This window comes from Pseudophryne corroboree, chromosome 9 (assembly GCF_028390025.1).
Source record: "Pseudophryne corroboree isolate aPseCor3 chromosome 9, aPseCor3.hap2, whole genome shotgun sequence".
Taxonomy (NCBI): domain Eukaryota; kingdom Metazoa; phylum Chordata; class Amphibia; order Anura; family Myobatrachidae; genus Pseudophryne; species Pseudophryne corroboree.
The window spans coordinates 28,482,049-28,508,166 of record NC_086452.1 but is presented as its reverse complement, the minus strand read 5'-3'; the positions used below and the strand labels follow the sequence as shown (position 1 = coordinate 28,508,166).

Sequence of the window (26,118 nt, the reverse complement as noted above, 5' to 3'; positions counted from 1 at the left end):
CCCGTTTCCACTACACTTCGACACGGGTTATTCCCGTGTCTGATCTGTTTCCACCTAACCCGGGTAAGCTCTGTAAAAGCCTATTGCCGTCATTACAAATGGACTTTTTACTGTCTCATCAAGATGATGTCATCAAAAGGACCAAAAGGGAGGGGTGGGGCCTGCTCACAGCATTGCAGCAATGGACGCCGGTGCAGTAGCTGTGTCTAGCATGGAGTCGCAGACTGTTTGCAGTTTACTGCTGCTTTTTTTGATGCCCCTTTTCTGCCATCATAAGGGATATGTTCTTGTAGACGATAGCATCCTTAACTGTTCCAGTCACCTGCCTTCTAATTTCTTCCTCTCCACGAATATTCAGCAGCTCTTTGATCTCTGTGTCTGACCAGGTATGGCTAGCCATGTTGCTGTGCTGGAGCTTCTGCTGCTGTATATGGTCTGTTTGTTTGGAAGCTGCTGCAATTAAAATATCTGTATGTACCCAGCGTGACTTCAGAGTGTTTTGTTTGCAAGCTGCCTCAATGCCTGCATGTGCCCAGCGTAGTGTTGTAGCTGCTGCAATAGATGTGCATCCGCGTTTGTTTGCTGCTGCGGTGCCTGCATGTGCCCAGCGTGTCTCCCAGGGATGACATCATCTACCAGTGCCCCAGAAGCACCAATCAGCGTCTCAGAGCGTTACTCGGGTCTGAAAACACGTGTAATGACCGTTTCCACTGCACCGTTATCAGTGTCATTACCGTGTTCTACCCAGGTAAATAGCCGGGTAGAATTCCCGGGTCACTCAACCCGTGTTGACCCGTTTCCACCTACTAAAAACCCGTGTCGATGCGCGCCCCCGTGCAAAAACACGGGTAAAAACAGCTAGTGGAAAAGGGGTATATGTTATAACACAGGTCACCAAGGCCATACTAACACACGGAAAATTCAATGTTTGTCGTTATACTGAAGATAACGCATAATAGGGACCTCTATCGACTACAAATGAGACATGGTCATGACTCTCCGGATAATTTGATCACAAGGAGCATTTTTATAGTCGAGAATTCTTCACAAAGCACAAACAAGGAATGTGACGCACGAGTCAGTATTCTCTTTATTTCACACGGCTACAGATAATCATCCTAAATTAAGCTACACTTTAGCCAAATCGGACATAGAAAAAAAAAAACCTAATCTAAGAGTTCATTCAATTGTGACATTTCCTAAATAATTGTTGAAACTCTCATCCTTGGAATACAGAGATGGATGAACTATGGATTACCTATGACATCCGGGGAGATGTTCTGCACATATTTAAATAGTAACTTTAAGGAAGCGATAGGCACAAATACAGGAACTCTGAGCGACAGTTTACATTCGAGAGAAGATGTAGCACAAAGAAATACAACTGTCTGCAGGTTAAAGCAACAGGTAAGACTGACCCACTAAAACAGGGGTAGGAGTGAGTAGACAGGTGTCAGAGAAGGGAATCGGATGTTATTTCATAAATGTCAGGGCTATTCCGTTAAATTCTGGTCATAAAATTGCCAAGCTCAGTTTTTTTTAGAGATATACTGAGATTGTATAATACGAATACCTAATACTTACCTTGTAACACCATCAAAATATATAGGATTCTCTAGTAAAAGCAACAGATTTCATTTAATTAATGTTTTGCTCAAATACCGGTCTGCATTTTAAGCCATAGTGCTTGTAAAACAGATATGGATAAAACATTCACATTTCATGCTGTAAGGTTTTAGATACATGTAAACATGTATATACACAAAAGTCTTAAGGACAAGTTACAGTAATGTTTAAAAAACAAAAAGTCTCAGCCATTTTATTGCCACGTATGGTGTTCTACTCCACACCGCGTGGTGTGACAGAGGAACGGAGCACGGGACTTATGGCTTAAAATGCTACTTTTGGATTGAGTTTTGTGTTGGCGTAGTGGAAGCACAAGACTTTGCACCTCGGCTACAGCGGATGGTGTAAGTACAGCGTGGGAGAGAGCCCCTCCCCTTACGCCACTGTTGTATTTGTATCCTCCTCATGCGTTATATACTGGATAGGGGGCTATGACTAAATATTTATTTCTTTTTGGAACTTGACGAGCGAGAGCCAGAATGAGATGACCCAGAGGGAGACGGTCTGCGTCTGCAAAACAGAAATTGAACAGTAGTTTTTTGTTAATGACTTGACAATTATCACTCAGTTACCAAACAAAGTGTAGGTAGTGTCTACAGCGATATATATCTTCTATACACACACACGGGACATTACAGTGCAACGTGTTGTAGTGGACTAAAACCCTTTTTGCTGGGAACCCAAATTCCTAATAATGCATCTCACAATTTACAAGGAACTAGTTCTATGTGAGTGTAACAGTCAGCACTGGATAAAGTTCTTTCGTGTTCAGATGTGCCCTTATCCACTGTGGCTTCAGCCGTGCCAACTAGCTAGAATTTGACTAAATAAAACAAAAGAGCGCAAGAAAAACTAAATTGCTAGCTTGCACTCATCAACTGGATATGCAACATTTGTACGTGTGCGTGACCGAGTCTGATTCTGTATAAAAAGGGCTCTAGTGCACGTGGCCGCTCATAGCTGTGGTTAACGCGCACCATGTGTAAAGAAATGACTGTGTGGGTAATGTCGCAGCCTCACGTCTTAACTCACCAAGCTTTTTTTAATTGCAAATTCTGCCTCTGAGCAAGCTAGGGGCCAGATTCAAATGTTACCCCCTCCCGGCCGCGTTCGTGCCCGCCGGCTGTATTCTAATGTTACTGCCAACAAGTTCATTTCAGTTCACTACCCCCCCCGGGGGGTAGCGAGCTGAAATGCGCATGAAGAGACCCGTTTGGGCGCCCAAACGGGTCTTTTCACAATAGCGCTTATTACTTTAGTAGGGTTTAGGTGCTTTGCGCACCTAAACCAGACTGTTATGTGGGCAATCAGCGCGATAAAGGGGGCTTTTGAATATCACCCCTCTATCTTCCATCACTTTAGATGGGAGATAGAGGGTGTGATAAGATCTGAATTCCCTCCTAGGTGTATGGAGGACACACGTATTGTCAGGCTTCATTCCCATGAGTAGCTGCAAAACAGCCCTCATTGTACATCAGTGGCAGCTGCACTTTCATTCGCCTTCATTTTATCCATTGTACTGCTGCAGCAATGGTAACGGTCATTCTACTGCAGAATAATACAGTAATACCACACAACAGACCTGGGCACCGATCTGACTACTTTCTAACTGCAGATCACTAGTGAGGCTCAGCCAGACACAAGGCACTATGAGGCAGATGTATTAAGCCTGGAGAAATGATGAAGCAGTGATAAGCGCAAGGTGATCACGCACCACTCAATCAGCTCCTCTCAAACTTACATATTGGAGCTGATTGGCTGGTGCGTTATCACCTTGCACTTATCACTTCTCCAGGCTTAATACATCTGCCCCTATGGGAGCTGTTAATTATAACTAGAGCATCAGCCAAGCACTTTATAATGACAGCATAGTACAATTATCATCCATTCTAAGAAAGGCAATGAACACACTGTTTCGCCGTATTTCAGAGTTGCTCCATTTTTCCACATTTAGATTATTCACTAAGAAATGTCCCCTCCCCACCCCTTTCTAATTCTACAGTAACCCAAACCTTTCGATTGACCGTGATCTTGATCTCTTTTTTTTGCGGTCAGGGGACGAAGATCCGGAGCGACTTCTTTTCTTTCCCCTCTCGGAGGATGACGAGGACCGTGAACTTGCGCAAGATCTTTTTTTCGGGGAAGTAGACCCCTGTTGGGACCTGGAGCTGGATCTTTAGCGATTGAAAATGAAGAGGATTTAATGCAGGAACAAACCAGCTTCATTTGAATGCAACATTTGCAAAGGCATTCTAGTATATGCGTCTATGGATAATCACAAACATTAAACATTGCTGGATAATGAACAAAGGAGAGACATTAAATACAGAAGGAACGCCGTACTGTGTGCGCTCATCAATAGCCACGTTAGGACACTCGTACTAGGTTTCAACGGGGAGTTGAAGCGTCTGCAGCCACCAATACATTCAGACGCCATGGCTGTAGCAGACCGCTCACTTTACAGGAAAGTAGGTAATTACAAGCAACCTATAACATAACTTACTCTCTTCCCATTTATAGCTTCCATTGAGACTAATTTAGGCTACTTTAAGTCTGATCTAAAATTATAAGCGGGCTTTTACGCTACATGAAACAAACATCACACTGACATAAAAAATAATAGAGCTTTGGTAAAACAAACATCAGCAAATAAACTCTCTATCTTGGGGAGGATTCTATAAGCATTTCAGCCTGGATAGAGCTTTCCATAAATGGAGGTCTCTAAAACATCCAAGCAGCCAAAACACACACAGGTAGACACCTGTTATTAGCACGTTTATGTAACAGGCCGCAGCAGACAATTGTAAAACCTTTTACACATGAAATAAATTACATAGGTTTTATAAACCAGACTCTCTAAGATCTATTTTCTAGCTTTAAATCTCAAGGTATCCGGTGTTTATGTCGACACTCATACCCCTTTCATGCCGCACAAATAACCCGGTATCGACCCGGCATATTGCCAGGTCGACACAAGTCTGTGTGCGGTGTGAAAGCGCCAGTTCCATATTCCCGGGTCACCTGACCCAGTAATTCAACCCGGGTTATAAGCAGTGTTATTGCCAGGTTAAATACCGGGTCAGTGGCTGCATAAACTGATTCCCAGGACCCGTTTACTAGATAGGGAGAGGCTGCGCGGAGATGAGCTCATATCCCAGTGTCGCCGCCGGCTCCGCCTCCCTCCCGCACATTGCTGGGTCCGACAGCCAGCGAAAGGGGTAGGGAGAGTCTCCAATGCCGGATCCCACCCGGGAAGGACCAGTTTCGAATTCCCGGGTGGGATCCGGCATTGGAGATGTGAAAGGGGTATTATTAGGTTGACCACTAATTTTCGACATGGTTACTAAGTCAACAAGGCAAAGGTCGACACAAACAGGTAGACATGAGTTTTTCCACTACTTTTTTTCCATTTTTTGAACTTTTTCATACTTTACAATCCACGTGGACTACAATTGGGAACAGTCACCTGTGACGAGCGCAGCGGGACACCTTGATCGAAGTTCCCGGACACTTTACAAAGAAAACTACACTAATGTTTTTTTTTTTTTAAACTCACGTCGACCTTTTTCCATGTCAACCTAATGACCGTGTTGACCTAGTCACTGTCGACCAATAGTGGTCAACCTAGTTACTGTCGACCTAACCATCCACACCCAAATCTCAACATTACACAACATAGATACTGCAGGACATGGGAAGAAGTGGTCAAAACAACCCACAGTTGAAATACTCAGCTTCCACATGAATGAATTTTGGGGGTCCTGTAAACGTTTTGTGGGTTATAAAATGTGATAATGCACTATGTGAGGTCAGTCGCCCACTACTTGCACCAGTTTACAAAGAACCTGAGTGAGAAGTGTACAACACGGCATCACAGAGAGATAGAGGAGACAACGCGGAACAAGATCCTGACCCAGTTCTGTCTCTCTCTCCGCGACAGAGCATGGTACCGCTATTCACCTTGATTTTGAACCACGAGACGGAGAACGTTCTCTTGAACCGGAGTGAGATCTTGATCTGGAACTGGAAGAAGTTCTCGAACGGGATCTGAAACAACATGGTGCATATTTTTCCAGCTCCAGTCATCAATACATACATTTGTAATGGTTTCAACATAAGACGACTTCAGACTGGTACGGTGTCAAATTAAAGTAGCTCTGATTACATAAATACCTTCAGTTTAAAGGGCAACAATAGCTAAAAGACAAGCCAATCCAAAATGTGTAATATTTACAGTTATATACATTTTTTTTTTTTTTTTTTAATATACAATATACTGTCCTGGTAGAACATTTTGTCTCTAGATTTATAAATATAGAATGTACATATTAAATAATTTCATTAACTTGCATTTGATATTTACTGAATAATTACAATATTGTGACTAAGTTACTTCTTAAATTAATTTTCTGCAAATATATACATATATAATTATAATGGACTATCAGAACAATGTAATATAAAGGCGAATATGCTGAACACACACTAATGATAGGCCACTATAGCAAAGCAACACAGAAACGCAAACTTGTCAGAGGAGTACCTATAGGGGGATATTCAACTACCGCCGATGAAGCATCGGGTGATATTTCCCGATGTTTCATCTATGTTTTTCCCCACAGAAAAACCCCCCATCCTTTTCACCCAAAAATATGAAGGTTCAGCGAAACCTGTTTTCAGTAGAAACAGCCCCGGCAGAAACAGGCACCGGCTTATCGGGGCCAGTTTAATAGCGCCGTCCCCCCCGTCCCCCCCCCCCACACTCCAGGCGACACTTTTACACCTGACAGACAGCGCGGGTAACTGAATATCCCCCATAGTTTCATTTCACCTGTAAGTAGGGTAATATGTTCTTTTATACTTTGTGTGTATTGTTGAATAAGGTAACCGTATGTGAAAAAAATTACCCAGCTGGAACAGTAAAACAGACCACTAATACGTACACGTGGAAGTGAAGACCCTGTATTATGAATACACAGCCTATCCATTTACCAGCCACTTAGCGATGTCTCTAGAACAGGCAGGCAGTGGTTTAGGCCACAATAAGTCTGCACAGTGCACACACACTTTGGTCATGTTTAGCATCTGTTTAAAATGCTCCAGTACACGTATCATTTCTCTTCACCTAGGAACGGGTCACCAGCTTTTTGAGTGATTGGCCAAAACTGGGATAGTCTGCTATAAATTCAAAGCTGATGGGTGACTAGGACAAGGTCTATACAAAATGAACCGTGTGCGGTTACTACCTCGCTGGCTCCAAATCTCTACAGTAATATGTCCACACCAGGACACAGAAATTGATAAGCATCAAACCTTCCCCCCAAAAATATGGAGGAGTTGCTCATAGCGACCAATCCTTTATCAAGAGGTTGCTATGGGCACCTCCTCCAAAGGTCTGACACACGTCAGTCCTTAGTCCTAAACTATTGTTATTTATATACTTAAATACCTGACTGAGGCAGTCTTACACCGGCCAGGGAGAAGGGGAAGCCTTAAACATTTGCTTTATGGGAAAACCATGACGGCAACAGTAGAAGCCCAATACCAGAAGACAGAGAGAGTGTTGTTTTTGGGAACCAATCAAAAAGACAAAGTATTTTACTCCAGGATCTTAGTTAAACAAGAACTAAAAATCGCAATAAGGATATTACATGAATGTTTAAGTCTCTGGAAGAGTCTACAACATTAATATGTATATAAAATAAATAAAAAAGGAAGAAAGTTAAATAGATACTGACATTTTGCCCGGCTTTACCCTTGACCTGTACCCGTTTACCTGGACCTAGACCTTGAGCTTGGGGAAGAAGAGTGGGAGGACCGGGACTTAGATCTGCTGCCTGCAGGTTTCTTATTTTTACTATTATCTTCCTCTTCACTGGCATCAAGATTGTATTTTGAAAGGTCACCATCTTCATCTTCGTCCTCATCCTAAAAATAATAAATCACATATTTATTGAGGACACAGCAGAGAGCGGATTGTGCTGGATTACGTTACTAACAGTGCATATGTGCCCAAATCTATATTCACAATAAGGAACAAAGCCAAATATGGATATCAATGGTTAATGGGAACATCAGAGTCTACAGAAGTCCGCTAAGCCGGCGACAATTCAGCGCTTACATCACCAAAACCACAGAGCCGCTGGACTTTCAAACTGCTCTCTTCTCCTCCGGCAGAAGATCGGACCATTATTTTAAGCCCGGGAGGACGTGAAAAAAGGTTGACGGGGTCAAAGTGTAAGTTTTTGGTAGAGATGAGCGGGTTCAGTTTTACTCGGTTCTCAAATCGGCATCTTATTGGCTCACGGATGTCTCTTGTTTTGGATAGCCAATAAGATGCCGTTTTGAGAACCGAATAAATCAGAGTAAAACCCAAACCCGCTCATCTCTAGTTTTTGGGGTATTGTTATGTTTCGTCATATGTGACCACAAATAGTGTAACATGTACCCTCGCCATGCTTCGGGCAAGGTGGCTCGTTGCACTCGCCACAGGTTACTATTCCCAATCGTAGCCCAAGTGGATGGTAAATTAAGCAAAAAAGTTGGGAAATATGTAAAGAAAAACCCACGTGTCGACCATTGTCACGGTGACCTATTGACTGTTGATCCATATATTGGAACCCATTAACGATCAGTACTTACATCATCCAGCTTATATTTAGACAAATCTCCTTCTTCTTCTTCCTCATCTGCCTCCTCCTCCTCACCACCTGATTCTTTCTCTTCGCCTTTGCCTACGGATTTGGGACCAGATGGCTTTCCACGATATTTTTTCTTTTTTCGCCCAAACTATAAACAGAAAAAAAATTAAAAACAATTAAAAGCCCCACTAAAACAAGGATAAAACTTGCCATTTTTCACAGTAAAAAGAAAAATTGAAATTACGATTAACGTAGCCTGTAATAGACAAACACTTCGGTTACGTTAATATTACAGATGGCGAGTTAGATCAAAGCCAATTAGGGTACGTCACCTCATCATACTCGCCGTCAGATTCCTCACGTTCTATGTATTCCACATTCTCACGTTCATTAAATCCACCCCCATAACCTATAATGAATAGAAAACAGACTGAGGCGTTTTTAAAGATCACAATAAATAAATTCTAATAACTTTTGCACGTCCTGAATGGACAAAGGGAAGGCGTACAAGTGCTGCGTAAAGTGTGGAAACCAGCTACAAATAACAAAAGAAAAGTCTAAAGCAACTAAAGAGCGTTCATCGGAGGGGGAGAAGCCAGCTACACTTCCTGAAAAAAAAATGAATGTGCCAGGCTCCAATTATCGACTTGCCTATACCCCATTGTCTATATTGTTCCAGTGTCCCCTAGAGGATGAAGGAGAAACTAGTTGTGAAAAGTGGTCATAATGAATGCATACCAGTCCTCTCCTCCAGTTTGGCATACTTCGGTGTATTACACATGTTGCACTCAGATCTTCTCGCCCAGTTTACATTTCCACAACTGAAAAGCAGAAACAGTAAATGTATTAAATCGGAAACTTACACAAGCGAAAAACACACAGCAGTAATGTAACAGGCAGTGTGTAAGTTTGTATGTTTTGGAGCTGCCCTGTTTACAGAGCAAAGCAACGGTGTCTAACAACCGTTTCACCCACGTAGCGCACATCGTGGGGCCAAGACTGAGGTGGGAGTAAAGATAAAAGAGCAGATAACGCTGCACCTTGATAGAACCATGTGGCTCCGGGTGAGGGCTGTAACAGTCGAGGCGTTGAACATAGGAACCAATTAGATACCAGCTATCTTTTATTTAAATGTATTTTTTTTTTTTAATGCACTAGATAAACGATAGTTAGAAACGGATTGATTTGCTACAGGCAACTTGTCCACATTAGAAGGTTTGCTACATGTCCCCCTTTGTCTGGGAGTAGAAATAAAGGTGACCTGTTGGATAGAAATATAACTAACTGGTCTGTAATACAGGCTGGGATCAGCTACAGAAAAGTCCAGCACGAACATTGCACCCTCACCAGTTACTGCACCGGGCTGAGAGTGAGCATACAAACTCCTCCGCCAATCTAGGTTATTATATATAATGCGTATATAGTGCCCTCACGTCATGCGGCCCTATAGAATGTTTCCTTACAGACGCACACCGAGTCACCTACGTTTTGCATTGCCAGTCATTGGCACTAAACAGTCCGCGGCTCTTCTCGGCCAGAGTTTTCCCTATCTCAGTCCCTCCGGCTTTCATCATTTTGGCATCGGTTGTTTTTTCTAAAAAAAAAATATGTATATATAAAATCATAAAAAGTTTGATAGGAATCTATTGGGTACACGTAGCGCCTCATACAAATCTCTGTGCCCCCTCACCTTGCCCACACCGGTTACAACTCGTCCTTCTGGCAAAGTTTACATTCCCGCATCTAAAGGAGAGAAGAAACAGCCGTATGTAGAACCAGCAATATATAACGTGCGCTTCATAACCCTACAATGGTCCGCCTCCACACACAGCAGACAATCTACAATACACAGGAGATAACGGCTATAATATGTGACCTTCACTCGTATGTTAATCATTAAATGGTGATACAGTCACTGCCAACCTGATTCCTAACAATATGATCACAACGTCGCAATAACGGGTAATTAGAATATCAAATCAGAAAACCATCTCATGGACAAATTCTATTTTGCAACATTCTATTCATGCCATTTATTAACAGTGACTTATACAGCGCACACATATGCCGCAGCGCTTTATATGGTGTCATTTTCTGTGTAAAGTGACTGGGAACCCCAATTAGTGCACTGCGTCGCTTCGCTCGCCATGCTTCGGGCAGGGTGCCTCGCTGCGCTCGGCACAGATTACGATCCACATGGACTATGGTTGGAAACGGTAAAGTATGGGAAAGTCCCCCCCCCCCCCCCCCAAAAAAAAGGGAAAAACTCATGTTGACCTTTTCATGTGTCTACCATTTTCACGTGTCGACTATGTCAAAATCGACCAATAGTGGTCGACCTAATGAGTGTCGGCCACAACATGGTCGACCATCCAAACGGATACCGTAAATCAAAGCTACCGGACACAGAAACATTTTCTCCCCCACAGAAGCAGTCAGAAATGGTCATGTTTTTTAATTTTTTTTTATTTAATAAAATTTAGAAAGTATTTGAAAAAATATATTTAAAATATTTTAAATGAAAATAAATTTTTATGTGTGTATGTATATATATATATATATATATATATATATATATATATATATATATATATATATATATATATATATATATATATATATATATTTATTTTCATTCAGCAGAACTTGATCCGGTGCCCTCATAACTGCATGGCAGCAGTAGATATATATATATATATAATCCTCAACAGCGGCACACAGGACACGATCACAGTGACACTTAAATGGATGTCAACGTTTCAAACCTTTAATGGTTTTTCGTCAGGGTGACGAAAAACCATTAAAGGTTTGAAACGTTGACATCCATTTAAGTGTCACTATGATCGTGTCCTGTGTGCCGCTGTTGAGGATTATATATATATATATCTATATATTCATATATATCTCTCTCTCTATGGAGTGTCGCACCAATTTTAAAACTTGGCTCCCTCCCCCTTTGTAATAGACCCCAGTGGACAGACCGATGCCCACCCTTATTAGTAAAAGAGCTATGTATGAGGTCAGGAGAAACGGCAGCCCCCTGCAGGCATGCCATTTAGCAGACGAGACAACTGGTTTTAGCGTCAGGCAAGACTTACACTGGGTACACACTAGACGACATAATGAACAATAAGCCCGATTCTGACGGATAGGAACGACATATCGTTCCTATTGCCCAGTGTGTATGCACTATATCGCTAACGATGCGCGCTCCCGCAGGTCATTAACGACATCGCCAGTTGTCTATACATGCAGGCCAATCTGGGGATGTCGCCAATGAGGGATATAGTCATGTGACCGGCTGTTGGGACACTGGCGATCAGGATAGAGACGCCGGAATACCGACGAACAGTGACTATTCCCACTTGTGGGTGTCCATGACACCCATAGATTGGGAATAGAACTTGTGGCAAGCGCAATGAGCCCACAAGGGGCTTCGTTGCACTCGCTCCCCTGTCGACATACTGACAGCCGGGATCCTCAGGATACAACCCCTGTCACACACCGATCTGGTTTCGACAGGAGCCACACTTCCTTGCACTGTAGTAACCGAGCCCCAACCACCAAGGATCCCTCCGGAGATCTCAAAGCTCCATGTGGTAGGCTTGGCGGTAGACTTGACGCTGGCCGACGAGTTGCCTGGGTTCCCCTACCTTGAAACGCCCCTCTAAGTGGAAATCTTGAAACAGGCTTGAAAGGACTGGAAACTTCCCCTGCCTTGCGTACGAAAGAATCGAAACTTTGCTGGTTTCGGCTTTGAGGAGTAATTGGAAGAAACGGGCTCTTGGAGATCATTTTTTGTAAGTTCCGAGAAGAAAAAAAAAAAAAAAAAGAGAAATTCCCCTTCAAAGTGAATGGCTGTTAAAGTCTGTTTGGAATCGGAGTCAACGTTCCAAAGCCAGAGTGAACGCCTCGCCATTACCGCTAAAGCCGAAACATGTGATTGGAGCAAGGCAGAGTCCAACAAGGCTTCACCTACATAAGTGAGTTATCAAAAATGTGTTCCACTAATTGAATAGCCTCTGATGGATCGTCAGATTGCATTCCAGATACAACCCGTGCTAGCCAGTCATCCACGGCCTTAAGGACCCAAGCGGCGGCTGGGACTGGACGTAGAGAAATACCTGATAAGGCGAACATAGATTTAAGAATCGCCTCTATCTTCCTATCCGTGGGATCCTTCAATGTCACTGATTGTACTGAAGGGATAAACCGTAGCCTTTGCAAGATGTGTAATAGGAGCATACACCTTCAGAGCTGATTCCCAGAATTTTGTGACTTCCTCCGCAAATGGGTACAGAAATCTCAATTTCTTAGGAGCTTGAAACCGCAAATCCGGTTTCAGTCAAGGTTTGTTTTTTTAATTTTATTTTTTTTAAGTTTCCGCAAAATGCACCTAGGAAGGGAAAAACAGCCACTTGTCTTTTGAAGATTAAAGGTCTGACATATGGCTTCTATCAATAATCTGACACCTGAGCTTGTAGACAACTCCTCCTCTTCCCAAGCGGAGGTATCCTCCCACTGAGGATCTACTTCACCTTCCTCCAGAGGGGGAACTGCGGAATTTAACTACCTCTCCTGGGAAAGCGATAGCGGGCTGTGGCTGGTGCAGCTTAGTAGTAGTGGAACCCGAAGCAGTCATTAACTTGTTCAAAGACTGTGCCAAGTCAGAAAGACATTTTTCTTGCCCACAGTGGCTCCTCAGCACTGTCCTGAATCAGTACTCGATTGGGACCGACGCAAGTCAGCAATAGCATCAGCCATGTTCCTGGCCCACTGAGGAATTGTGCTACCCTTTGACTGTGAATAGGCAAAACAAACAGCTGAGCCTGCTTTCCCCTTAGTAGACCCGTCCGGTTTACTGGTCATACATAGTCTGTATAAATCCTACCAGTGGCCTATTAAGTAAACAAGTAGTAAACAATAAGAAAAGAAAATAGCACTAGAGAGAGTTAAGTCTAAATAGAATTACCCTCTAACAAGTGTCTTGTAAAGTTATGTACCCTGCCTGTACTAATCACAGTGAGTAACAGAATACTACTCCTTTTCCACTAGCTCCAAAAATAGGGATTTTTGTTTACTTACCGTAAAATCTCTTTCTCTGATTCCATCTGGGGGACGCTGCGCACTTACTAATGGGTTAGAGTGTGTGGGATGGGAGTTTGACACAGAACCTATAAAAAAAAAAAACGAACTCCTCCCCCCTCTAACCCCTCCCATCTCCAGCCTGACCAGCAGATTACCTCAGTTAACGTTTAGCAAAGCCGGAAAAGGCAGAACAGAACATATATACGGGAGGGATCGCAGCGTCCCCCAGATGGAATCAGAGAAAGAGATTTTACGGTAAGTAAACAAAAATCCCTATTTCTCTTTCATCCATCTGGGGGACGCTGCGCACTTATTAATGGGATTTCCCAAAGCAAGCTAATTAGAGGAGGGAGACACAGACGACATAGCAGTCTGCAAAATTTGATGCCCAACAGAGGCAGTCTCCAAACCAAAAGTATGAAAAACTGAAGAACCTTGTGAAGGTATGTACGGACGACCAGGTCGCCGCTCTACACAGCTGTTCGACAAATACACCGCCGCGAACAGCACAAGAGACTCCAACAGGTCGAGTCGAATGAGCCCCTAAGGAATCAGGAACAGGCAACGCCTAAGAAACATAAGCCTGCTGAATAGCAGAATTAACCCAGCACGTCACCGTGTTCTTAGAGGTCAGCCAGCCACGCTTGGGCGCAGCAAACAAACCCAACAAGGTAATATGTAAGGTTCGAACGACAACCAATAAGGCCAAGTACCGACCCGCCCCGGATGAGCCCGGGACGACACAGAAAGCACAATGTGTTGGAGAGGAAAAACAGCTACAACTTGTGGTTTGTAAGTAAAACCACCCTAACTGCATAAACAAAAACACTGTAAGAGAAAAGAAACCGCAACTCAACAAGAGTCCAGAGGCCGGAAAGGAGAAACAGGAGCCATTCTGGAAAGTAAATTCTAGAGCAGAACCCTGTCTCCTAAGACAAGAAGACAATGTAGCTCTGACAACTGTGTTGCAGAAAAGATAAGAGGCTGAAAGGACTAAGAACTCCAGCTGAGTGACCATTAAATACACACCAACGATGACAAGTGTTCTGGCATTGCGATTGGTTAGAGACCCAGAAACGTAGTAGGGCTTGATGACGTTCTCCACAATCACACCGTCACAGTCAGAAGAGACAAAAGCCCGTTGATGACGCAAAGTTTGAGAGTGGAAAGCTGGCCGGAAAGGTACCCTGTAAGGAGCCCTGGTCACCCTGGCCTGAAGCATTGCAGAACATAGTCAACAGGCAAATCCGAAGCGGATTAGGAAAACCGAAAGAGCCACTGGTCAAATGCGTTGAAGTACTCACTAGATTTTGCCAGAGGTAGAATAAATATGCTAGATGAAAGTGAGAAGGAGCTGACACAGCATCCATGATTGCCACAAGAGGATCCCCGGAGCGATCACAGTACCAAGGAAGCCCTGAGGTCTATGTCGGCTAGTCATAGACACACCAAAGCCAGAAATCCCCGCTGATTTCACATACATTAAGGAAGAACAGCCTGACGATCCAGGAAGTCCGCTCCCCAGTTGCCCATTCTGCAACTGGAGATGACAGATATTGCCGGAATCCAAAATTCCGCCCTCTGCATATGTTAGATACTGTTCCGATGGCTCTCCAGCTACAAGTGCCACAGAACAATTGATATAGGCCACAGTGGACAGACCTTATAGAAGACATTGAGCTGGAGTCAAGGCGTTGTAGATGGCACGTAGATCGGAAGTGACATTTCCACTTCGGACATCAGTTTCATTGAAAATGACAGAGTTGAAACCAAAAACCGTAATGTGTGAAACTTTTGACTGTAGGTATGACCCTCCATGTCGAGACAGAATGAAGTCCTATGAGTCAGATCTGTATTGTGTAACGAAAAGATCGACCAATGAAAATATCTTCGTATTTTAATTTAGAAGCTAACTGCTGTTTATGTAAACTCAATCCTGCCTGAGATTAATAACATTGAAACTGAGATTGAAGAAACCCGGCAGAAGATCGGGGGAATGGAGCCACCTGTAAAATCACCACTGTCCTGCAGAGGAAGTCTATTCTGGTCAGTAAATCCTGCACTCCGCCAAAGTTCGAGATACCAGGTATCGAAAAGAATACCACCCATGAATAACATCATCTGCGAAGGAAGAAATCCAGAACCAAGGTCCGCTGTAGAACAAAGTGCATGAGACAGAGCTCTTTTTTTTTTTTTTTAACAACTGACCCAAAATGGCAGCGATGCCCAGATGATGGGAAAAGGATTGGACTGAATACTCCTGTGGCGGATAGCGAATAGACTGCAATGATTAGAGCCCGTCTCTTGGATGCAACATAAACAAGATGGACACTAAAGAATTTTGCTTGGTACGTGTTCCCCAAGATTCAGAATATATGTTCGTGATACAAATTCACTACAACCAATGGACCAGTGGACTCTGAGAAAGTTGGTATCTTCCCCACTGGGAACCAGCGTGTCCGACTCCGTGGCCCCTGCAGAGGGCACCTCGGAAGGCCGTGTTCTAGGCAGACAAATGCCTCCCAAAAGAATACACATTTTCCTGACATAGGTTAAAAATAAGATTTTACTTACCGATAAATCTATTTCTCGTAGTCCGTAGTGGATGCTGGGGACTCCGTCAGGACCATGGGGAATAGCGGCTCCGCAGGAGACAGGGCACAAAAGCAAGCTTTTAGGATCACATGGTGTGTACTGGCTCCTCCCCCTATGACCCTCCTCCAAGCCTCAGTTAGGTACTGTGCCCGGACGAGCGTACACAATAAGGAAGGATCTTGAATCCCGGGTAAGACTCATACCAGCCACACGAATCACACCGTACAACTTGTGATCTGAACCCAGTTAACAGTATGATAACAATGAAGTAGCCTCTAAAAAAGATGGCTCACAACAATAATAACCCGATTTTTGTAACAATAACTATGTACAAGTAATGCAGACAATCCGCACTTGGGATGGGCGCCCAGCATCCACTACGGACTACGAGAAATAGATTTATCGGTAAGTAAAATCTTATTTTCTCTAACGTCCTAGTGGATGCTGGGGACTCCGTCAGGACCATGGGGATTATACCAAAGCTCCCAAACGGGCGGGAGAGTGCGGATGACTCTGCAGCACCGAATGAGAGAACTCCAGGTCCTCCTCAGCCAGGGTATCAAATTTGTAGAATTTTACAAACGTGTTCCCCCCTGACCACGTAACTGCTCGGCAAAATTTTAAAGCCGAGACCCCCTCGGGCATCCGCCCAAGATGAGCCCACCTTCCTTGTGGAATGGGCACTTACAGATTTTGGCTGTGGCAGGCCTGCCACAGAATGTGCAAGCTGAATTGTACTACAAATCCAACAAGCAATAGTCTGCTTAGAAGCAGGAGCACCCAGCTTTTTGGGTGCATACAATATAAACAGCAAGTCAGAATTTCTGACTCCAGCCGTCCTGGAAATATATATATATATATTTTTTTTTTTAGGGCCCCGACAACGTCTAGCAACTTGGAGTCCTCCAAGTCCCTAGTAGCCGCAGGCACCGCACCACAATATGTTGTTTCAGGTGAAACGCTGACACCACCTTAGGAAGAAACTGGGGACGAGTCCGCAGTTCTGCCTTGTCCGACTGGAAAAACAAATATGGGCTTTTTTAAGACAAAGCCCCCAATTCTGACAATCGTCTGGCCGAGGCCAGGGCCACAACATGGTCACTTTCCATGTGAGATATTTCAAATCCACAGATTTGAGCGGTTCAAACCAATATGATTTTAGGAATCCCAACACTACGTTGAGATCCCACGGTGCCACTGGAGGCACACAAGGGGCTGTATATGCAATACTCCCTTGACAAACGTCTGGACTTCAGGAATTGAAGCCAATTTTTTCTGGAAGAAATCTACAGGGCCGAAACTTGAACCTTAATGGACCCCAATTTGAGGCTCATAGACACTCCTGTTTTCAGGAAGTGCAGAAATCGACCTAGTCGAAATTTTTTCGTGGGGCCTTCCTGGCCTCACCCACGCAATATATTTTCACCACATGTGGTGATAACGTTGTACGGTCACCTCCTTCCTGGCTTTGACCAGGGTAGGTATGACTTCTTCCGGAATGCCTTTTCCCTTAGGATCCGGCGTTCAACCACCATGCCGTCAAACGCAGTCGCGGTAAGTCTTGGAACAGACAAGGTCCCTGCTGGAGCAGGTCCTTTCTTAGAGGCAGATGCCACGGTTCCTCTTGAAACAGACATGGTTCTTGCTGAAAGCAAATCCCATCTTAGCTCCCGAGGCCATTAGTCCTCTGTGAGCATCTCTTGAAGTTCCGGGTACCAAGTCCCTCTTGGCCAATCCGGAGCCACGAGTATAGTTCTTACTCCTCTACGTCTTATAATTCTCAATACCTTGGTTATGAGAAACAGAGGAGGGAACACATACACCGACTGTTACACCCACGGTGTTACCAGGACGTCCACAGCTATCGCCTGAAGGTCTCGTGACCTGGCGCAATACCTGTCACGTTTTTTGTTCGGGCGGGACGCCATCATGTCCACCTTTGGTCTTTCCCAACGGTTCACAATCATGCGGAAAACTTCCCGATGAAGTTCCCACTCTCCCGGGTGGAGGTCGTGCCTGCTGAGGAAGTCTGCTTCCCAGTCATCCACTCCCGGAATGAACACTGCTGACAGTGCTAACACATGATTTTCCGCCTAGCGAAAAATCCTTGCAGTTTTGACCACTGCCCTCCTGCTTCTTGTGCCGCCCTTTCTGTTTACGTGGGCGACTGCCGTGATGTTATCCCACTGGATCAATACCGGCTGACCTTGAAGCAGAGGCCTTGCTAAACTTAGAGCATTATAAATTTGCTCTTAGCTCCAGTATATTTATGTGGAGAGAATTCTCCAGACTTAATCACACTCCCTGGAAATTTTTTTCCCTGTGTGACTGCTCCCCAGCCTCTCAGGCTGGCCTCCGTGGTTACCAGCATCCAATCCTGAATGCCGAATCTGCGGCCCTCTAGAAGATGAGCACTCTGTAATCACCACAGGAGAGACACCCTTGTCCTTGGATATAGGGTTATCCGCTGATGCATCTGAAGATGCGATCCGGACCATTTGTCCAGCAGATCCCACTGAAGAGTTCTTGTGTGAAATCTGCCGAATGGAAGCGCTTCGTAATAAGCCACCATTTTTACCAGGACTCTTGTGCAATGATGCACTGACACTTTTCCTGGTTTTAGGAGGATCCCGATTAGCTCGGATAACTCCCTGGCTTTCTCCTCTGGGAGAAACACCTTTTCCTGGACTGTGTCCAGAATCATCCCTAGGACCAGCAGATGTGTCGTCGGAACAACTGCGGTTATGGAATATTTAGAATCCACCCGTGCTGTCGTAGAACTACTTGAGATAGTGCTACTCCGACCTCCAACTGTTCTCTGGACCTTGTTCTTATCAGGAGGTCGTCCATTCTCTTTGACGACGAATCCTCATTTCGGTCATTACCTTGGTAAGGACCCGGGGTGCCTTGGACAATCCAACGGCATCGTCTGAAACTGATAGTGACAGTTCTGTACCACGAACCTGAGGTACCCTTGGTGAGAAAAGCAAATTTTTGGGACATGGAGGTAAGCATCCCTGATGTCCCGGGACACTATATAGTCCCCTTGTTTGCTATCACTGCTCTGAGTGACTCCATCTGAATTTGAACCTTTGTAAGTGTTCAAAAAAATTTTTTTATTTAGAATCGGTCTCACCTAGCCTTCTGGCTTCAGTACCACCATATAGTGTGGAACAATACCCCTTTCCTTGTTGTAGGAGGGGTATTTTTATTATCACCTGCTGGGAATACAGCTTGTGAATTATTTTCAATACTGCCTCCCCGTCGGAGGGAGACATTGGTACAGCAGACTACAGGAACCTGCGAGGGGGGAAACGCCTCGACATTCCAATCTGTACCCCTTGGATACTACTTGTAGGATCCAGGGGTCCTGTACGGTCCCAGCGTCATGCTGAGAACTTAGTAGAAGCGGCGAAGGGCTTCTATTCCTGGGAATGGGCTGCCTGCTGCAGTCTTCTTCCCTTTTCTCTATCCCTGGGCAGATATGACTCTTATAGGGACGAAAAGACTGAGGCTGAAAAGACGGTGTCTTTTTCTGCAGAGATGTGACTTAGGGTAAATAACGGTGGATTTTCCAGCAGTTGCCGTGGCCACCAGGTCCCATGGACCGACCCCAAATAACTCCTCCCCTTTATACGGCAATACATCTTTGTGCCGTTTGGAATCTGCATCACCTGACCACTGTCGTGTCCATAAACATCTTCTTGCAGATATGGACATCGCATTTACTCTTGATGCCAGAGTGCAATATCCCTCTGCGCATCTCGCATATATAGAAATGCATCCTTTAAATGCTCTATAGTCAATAAAATACTGTCCCTGTCAAGGGTATCAATATTTTTAGTCAGGGAATCCGACCAAGCCACCTCAGGTCTGCACATCCAGGCTGAGGCGATCGCTGGTCACAGTATAACACCAGCATGTGTGTGTATACATTTTAGGATATTTTTCAGCCTCCTATTAGCTGGCTCCTTAAGTACGGTCCTATCTGTAGATGGTACCGCCACTTGTTCTGATAAGCGTGTGAGCGCCTTATCCACCCTGAGGGGTGTTTCCCAACGCGCCTTAACTTCTGGCGGGAAAAGGTATACCGCCAATAATTTTCTATCGGGGGAAACCCACGCATCATCACACACTTCATATAATTTATCTGATTCAGGAAAAACTACAGGTAGTTTTTTCACCTCACACATAATACCCTTTTTTGTGGTACTTGGAGTATCAGAAATATGTAACACCTCCTTCATTGCCCTTAACGTGTGGCCCTAAAGGAAAATACGTTTGTTTCTTCACCGTCGACACTGAAATCAGTGTCCTTGTCTGGGTCTGTGTCGACCGACTAAGGTAAATGGGCATTTTACAGCCCCTGACGGTGTTTGAGACGCCTGGACAGATACTAATTTGTTCGCCGGCCCTCTCATGTCGTCAACCGGCTTACAGCGTGTTGACATTATCACGTAATTCCATAAATAAGCCATCCATTCCGGTGTCGACTCCCTAGAGAGTGACATCACCATTACAGGCAATTTGCTCCGCCTCCTCACCAACATTTACCTCATACATGTCGACACACACGTACCGACATACAGCACACACATAGGGAATGCTCTGATAGAGGACAGGACCCACTAGCCCTTTGGGGAGACAGAGGGAGAGTTTGCCAGCACACACCAAAACGCTATAATTATCCAGGGACAACCTTTATATAAGTGTTCCTCCCTTATAGCATTTTAATATATGTACATATCGCCAAATCAGTGCCCCCCCTCTCTGTTTTAACCCTGTTTCTGTAGTGCAGTGCAGGGGAGAGCCTGGGAGCCTTCCCACCAGCATTTCTGTGAGGGAAAATGGCGCTGTGTGCTGAGGAGAATAGGCCCCGCCCCCTTTTCGGCGGGCTTCTTCTCCGGAGTTTTTGATATCTGGCAGGGGTTAAATACATCCATATAGCCTCAAGGGCTATATGTGATGTATTTTTCGCCATACAGGTATTATACATTGCTGCCCAGGGCGCCCCCCCCCAGCGCCCTGCACCCTCCGTGACTGCTGTGAGAAGTGTGCTGACAACAATGGCGCACAGCTGCAGTGCTGTGCGCTACCTGATGAAGACTGAAAGTCTTCTGCCGCCTGGTTCCGGACCTCTTCATCTTCAGCATCTGCAAGGGGGGGTCGGCGGCGCGGCTCCGGGACGAACCCCAGGGCGAGCCCTGTGTTCCGACTCCCTCTGGAGCTAATGGTGTCCAGTAGCCTAAGAATCCAATCCATCCTGCACGCAGGTGAGTTGAAAATCTCTCCCCTAAGTCCCTCGATGCAGTGAGCCTGTTGCCAGCAGGACTCACTGAAAATAAAGAACCTAAAAACTTTTTCTAAGTAACTCTTTAAGAGAGCCACCTAGATTGCACCCTACTCGGACGGGCACAAAAACCTAACTGAGGCTTGGAGGAGGGTCATAGGGGGAGGAGCCAGTACACACCATGTGATCCTAAAAGCTTGCTTTTGTGCCCTGTCTCCTGCGGAGCCGCTATTCCCCATGGTCCTGACGGAGTCCCCAGCATCCACTAGGACGTTAGAGAAATACCCATTTCTCAGCTATTTACTCAGGATGAGAACCCACGACCTGTTATACCGCAGGCATACACCTTACTGATAGAGTTATTTGCTCCTGCCTGCAAAGTACGTTGTAATTTGGAAGCAGAATTTCACGATTCGCAACCATAATGAATAGAAGGGTGTCATAGCCAGGGAAAAGATGCAACATTGAGTAGATAGGGAATAGAGCCTGAGAGACCAAATCTGTCAATGGATAATTTGAAAAGGATCAGCTGCCACAAGAATGGACAACTTGCATTATGCAACCTGCAAACGGTTTAAAAATTCATGCATAAGCCAGGAGAGCGCGTAGTAATATTCCTGTCAGAATGAATACCAATATAATAACGGTCTCACTGTTGTCAATCTGTGATGACTGTTAAGGTCACATACTGTACTTTAGTAAAGACAGTCGCCTTAGGCTCTCCCATGATGGATGCGTCCACTAATTATTAGTGGAACCTTCATTAGATCAGTGTCTTTATCAGCGAAAAGGATAAAGAAATACTGTCTCTAATAATGAGACACCGAAACTGAACCGAAAACAGTATGTACTAGAGACAGACACATTTCCCTGGAAATATAAACTTTTTGCATCAGGTGTGTAGTCAGACTTCCATCAACATTCTCTCAACGTGAAGGAAGAGGTGGAAACCAAGAAATTCAGTAGATTATTTCTTATTTCTATCCTGAAGGATCCTCACTGACAGGATTTATCTCACCATTTTCTTTAGAAGAAGCCTCAAAATGCCTCTGAAGTAAAGGAGCTATATTGTCTGTCAAAGACCAGCTTCGTTGCACAGTATGAACTGATTAAGGAGCTTTGTCAAGCCATTTGGCAATTCATGAGTACATAGAGTACAAGAAATAGAAAAAGTCTGTTTGAAAGGTGCACCGGTCCCGGAGGTACTGCAATACCGGGTCAATGTGTGGAGTGGACAGAGCAAGCTCTTCTTCCATCTGCCTGTTCTAAAAATCCATTTAATACATGGCCCCCAGATAGGGGGCGTATCAGATATTAAACTGATAAGAATAGATACTACACCTGATCTTAGCCAAAAGACCAAGAAGCTGCTAAGTAATAAACAGAGTACCAGACCCATTACATTGACATAGTGTAAGGAAAAGTAGACTCAAAAAAATATACCGGTATTTGTGGACCGGTCCTGGAACCCCAATCCCTGCAAGTACAGGGAATATATATACATATATAACTTCACACAGTTATGGGCATACACTGAACGGAGGTAGGTTCAGGGAAAATTTAAGGAAAAAATTTCTTCACAGAAGGGGTAGTGGATAAGTGGAATAGCCTCCCATGAGCGGTGGTAGAGGCTAAGACTGTAGAGCAATTTAAACCTGCTTGGTATATGCATATACTTCTATTTAAACAAGCTCATGGCCTCAGTGCTGTGAGGCAGCAATGCTAACCACTACCCCATCCGTATTATTCTGGATTGGGGTGTGTCTGGCCCACAGAGGCATAAACTGATCCCTGGAACCTCCCGGCTGCTCCGCAACTAGTGTCCCGGAGCATGGGGTACCTGTGTCCGTGCTACCTTAAGGAAGTCTGGAGCCACATTGGGAACATGCAATTAAATGTATATGGGAATCAAACCTGTGTACTCTATCTTGCCAATACACAGCATTAGCCCACCACGCTATTGGAGCTCCTGTGTAGTAAACTACTGAACTTGCCGTTCCTTTAGGAGATTTGCTGGTTTACAGACCATGGAATATACAAGGCCACAACCAAAGCACACAATAATGTTCCTCTTAACTCTGTGTGCTGTGGTCCAGTTCTACCGACTGAGCTATAACGCTCCTTTTATAACATGATGTTTGTAAACAGGTAAAAAACAAAAAACTGTTGTCTATGTCAGAATAGCACAACACTAGTTAAGAAATGATCCCCGCCTGTGTAATAAACAGGGTGAGATAAAAATAACTTTATTACAGTGAGACTACCGAAATATAGGCAGACAAGACATAAAATTGGGAGATGCAGATTTCTGATTTAACCCAATAACACTTGTATTTTCTGATCCCCGCCTGTATAATAACAGGGTGAGTCAGGTTTCTGTCAGATAATCTCCTCCTCTGTTGTGCAGCGTTCCCTGTTCAGACAGCGTTGATACAGAGGGAGTGGGTAGTAAAATGGCGCCCGCTGGTTGAGTCCGTCCCCACAGACAGTGATGGGCGGAACAGTAAAGACCGGCAATGCGGGAAAAGCACGGCGGGAAGCCCCTTTAGGAGAACGGCCTGTAGCAGCCGTAAAACTCCTTCAGTTATACAGACGCGACTACCGCTCCCCTTCTGCAGTCCCGCCGCCGCCTGCCCTGAAGCGGAAATGGCAGGATCCGAAGTAGCGGTGAGCGGCATGTCAGCGGCGTGATCCTAGCCGCTCTCAGTACCCTGCTGCGCGTCACTGTCTAAATGGAAATAGTAATAATGGGACACTGTCCAACACTGCCAGGGCAAGTTGTCTGTCCTACCTGATATAGTGCCTCCTCGGTGCTGTGTCCGGTAACAGAAAGCCCCAGAGACCTCTGGCATGGTGACTTTCTAGAGGCTGGGTGAGTGAGAAATAAGGCACACAGCCGCCTTCTATATAACTTAACCCCACTCACAATATGCTTGTCGCCTGTATACAGGGACTAAACATAAAATCAAAACAGATAGGAAACAAAAACCTACTAAAATCTAAGAGCAAAGGAAACTGTGCCTGTCCTCCAAGGCACAAAACTAAAACTGAGGTAATCTGCTGGTCAGGCTGGAGATGGGAGGGGTTAGAGGGGGGAGGAGTTAGTTAGTTTTTTATAGGTTCTGTGCCAAACTCCCATCCCACACACTCTAACCCATTAGTAAGTGCGCAGCGTCCCCCAGATGGATGAAAGAGAAACACGGGTAAATGCATGGGGGCGCGCATTTACCCGTGTTTTTTGCTAGTGGAAACGGCTCACTCAGGAAAAACCCGGATCAAGTGACCCGGGAATCCTACCGGGGTAGCTACCTGGGTAGGACACGGGAATGATCCAGGTAAGGTGTAGTGTAAACAGAAGCCGTGTCGATGCGACACGGTGCCCGTTTACAGTGTATGGAAGGGCGGCGCCGGGAGATCATGTGATCTCCCAGCGCCGACCCTGCCGCGTCACCAACCTGGCAATATGCCGGGATGGTGACAGCTGATGGGAAAGGGGCCGATGCGGGTCACAGCCGGGTAGCACCAGTGTCAGGAGCCGGCTGTGACCCGCATCGTAGGTGGAAAAGGGGTATAACAGCGAGTCCAGATTAAATAAGTCTATCACAGTTAAAGAAAACAGTAATAACTGCACAATAACACAGGGCCTGTACTAAGCAGGGTGAGAAGTGTGTGCTGCGCAGTATCCCCTCCGATATGTCTGTCCAGCCAGCGTGAAGAAGAGGTCGTCTGCGGCTCAATCCCTCCCCCATTGAGGTGGGCGGGCGGCAATATGTGGCTGAGTAGGAAGAGAAAGGCGGGAAGTTGTTAACTCCCCTTCTGCATCCCACCGTGGCTAGCCCATACAGTCCCTTCAGTAGAAGGACCTCCTCGCACTGTACTGTGGACGTGGCTCTAGGGAAACTAGCAGCGGGAGCGGGAATGAACCGCTCCGTCTGCTGTAACAAAAGCCCACTGCCTCCTATCATACAAGCGCACGGTGGCGGCGGCTAACAGTCTCTAGCATCCATCAGTTAACACAGTCCCCACATCTCACAGCGCCGTAATACACACACCCACAGAGAGAAAAGGGTGGGGGGCATGGGGAACACCGCATTCATAATATCAGTGGAAGCAACAGCCCAGGCAGGTGGTGGCTGTCCTACCAGAGAAGTGCCTCCTCAGGTCTCTGCCCGGAAGACGTAAGCCCCAATGACCTTAGTATGGTGGCTTCTCAGAGGGGATCATTCCGAGTTGATCGCTAGCAGTTTTCGTGCGCAGCGATTAGGTAAAAAAGCAGCAGTTCTGCGCATGCGTATGGGGCACAATGCACTTTCACAACAGCCGATGCAGTTTCACACAAGGTCGAGCGACGCTTTTCAATCGCACTGCTGGCCGCAGAGTGATTGACAGGAAGTGGGTGTTTCTGGGTGGTAACTGACCGTTTTCAGGGAGTGTGTGTAAAAACGCAGGCGTGTCAGATACAAACGCGGGCGTGCCTGGGGAAACGCAGGTGTGGCTGGCCGAACGCAGGGCGTGTTCGTGACGTCAAAACAGGAACTAAACAGTCTGAAGGGATCACAAGCTACGAGTAGGTCTGGAGCTGCTCAGAAACTGCACAATCTATTTTTTGTAGCAGCTGTTCTGCGATCCTTTCGTTCGCACTTCTGCTAAGATACACTCCCAGAGGGCGCCGGCTTAGCGTTTGCATGGCTGCTAAAAGCAGCTAGCGAGCGAACAACTTGGAATGAGGGCCAGAGATCCCACTCCTATCATACTCGTCACCTGTACACAGGGACTAAGTATGTAACAAAACTGAAATCAAAGCAAAAGAAACCTAGCTAAAAACTACAGGCAAAAAAACCTGGCCTGTACTCCTCAGGCACAAAACTAAAACGGAGG

At 45.3% G+C, this 26,118-nt stretch overlaps 1 protein-coding gene and 1 non-coding gene across 3 annotated transcripts in view; both read right to left on the bottom strand.

Moving 5' to 3' along the window:
- Positions 1–1,072: 1,072 nt before the first annotated feature.
- The window catches only part of ZRANB2 (zinc finger RANBP2-type containing 2), a 39,355-nt gene continuing 14,309 nt past the window's right edge, over positions 1,073–26,118 (bottom strand). The window contains exons 2-10 of one of the 2 annotated variants that reach the window (XM_063939093.1): positions 9,958–10,010; positions 9,753–9,861; positions 9,006–9,088; positions 8,600–8,676; positions 8,269–8,415; positions 7,403–7,554; positions 5,587–5,673; positions 3,651–3,800; positions 1,073–2,136 (exon numbers count right to left, since the gene is read on the bottom strand). In XM_063939093.1, coding sequence (XP_063795163.1) covers positions 2,070–2,136; positions 3,651–3,800; positions 5,587–5,673; positions 7,403–7,554; positions 8,269–8,415; positions 8,600–8,676; positions 9,006–9,088; positions 9,753–9,861; positions 9,958–10,010 — 925 coding nt within the window. In that variant the 3' untranslated portion in view covers positions 1,073–2,069. Of the gene's footprint in view, positions 2,137–3,638; positions 3,801–5,586; positions 5,674–7,402; positions 7,555–8,268; positions 8,416–8,599; positions 8,677–9,005; positions 9,089–9,752; positions 9,862–9,957; positions 10,011–26,118 lie in introns of both variants that reach the window. The other variant, XM_063939092.1, reaches the window with a different exon arrangement.
- Positions 22,421–22,611, bottom strand: LOC134959262 (U2 spliceosomal RNA). The gene has a single exon (XR_010187323.1). It is a non-coding gene; the product is annotated as a U2 spliceosomal RNA (small nuclear RNA).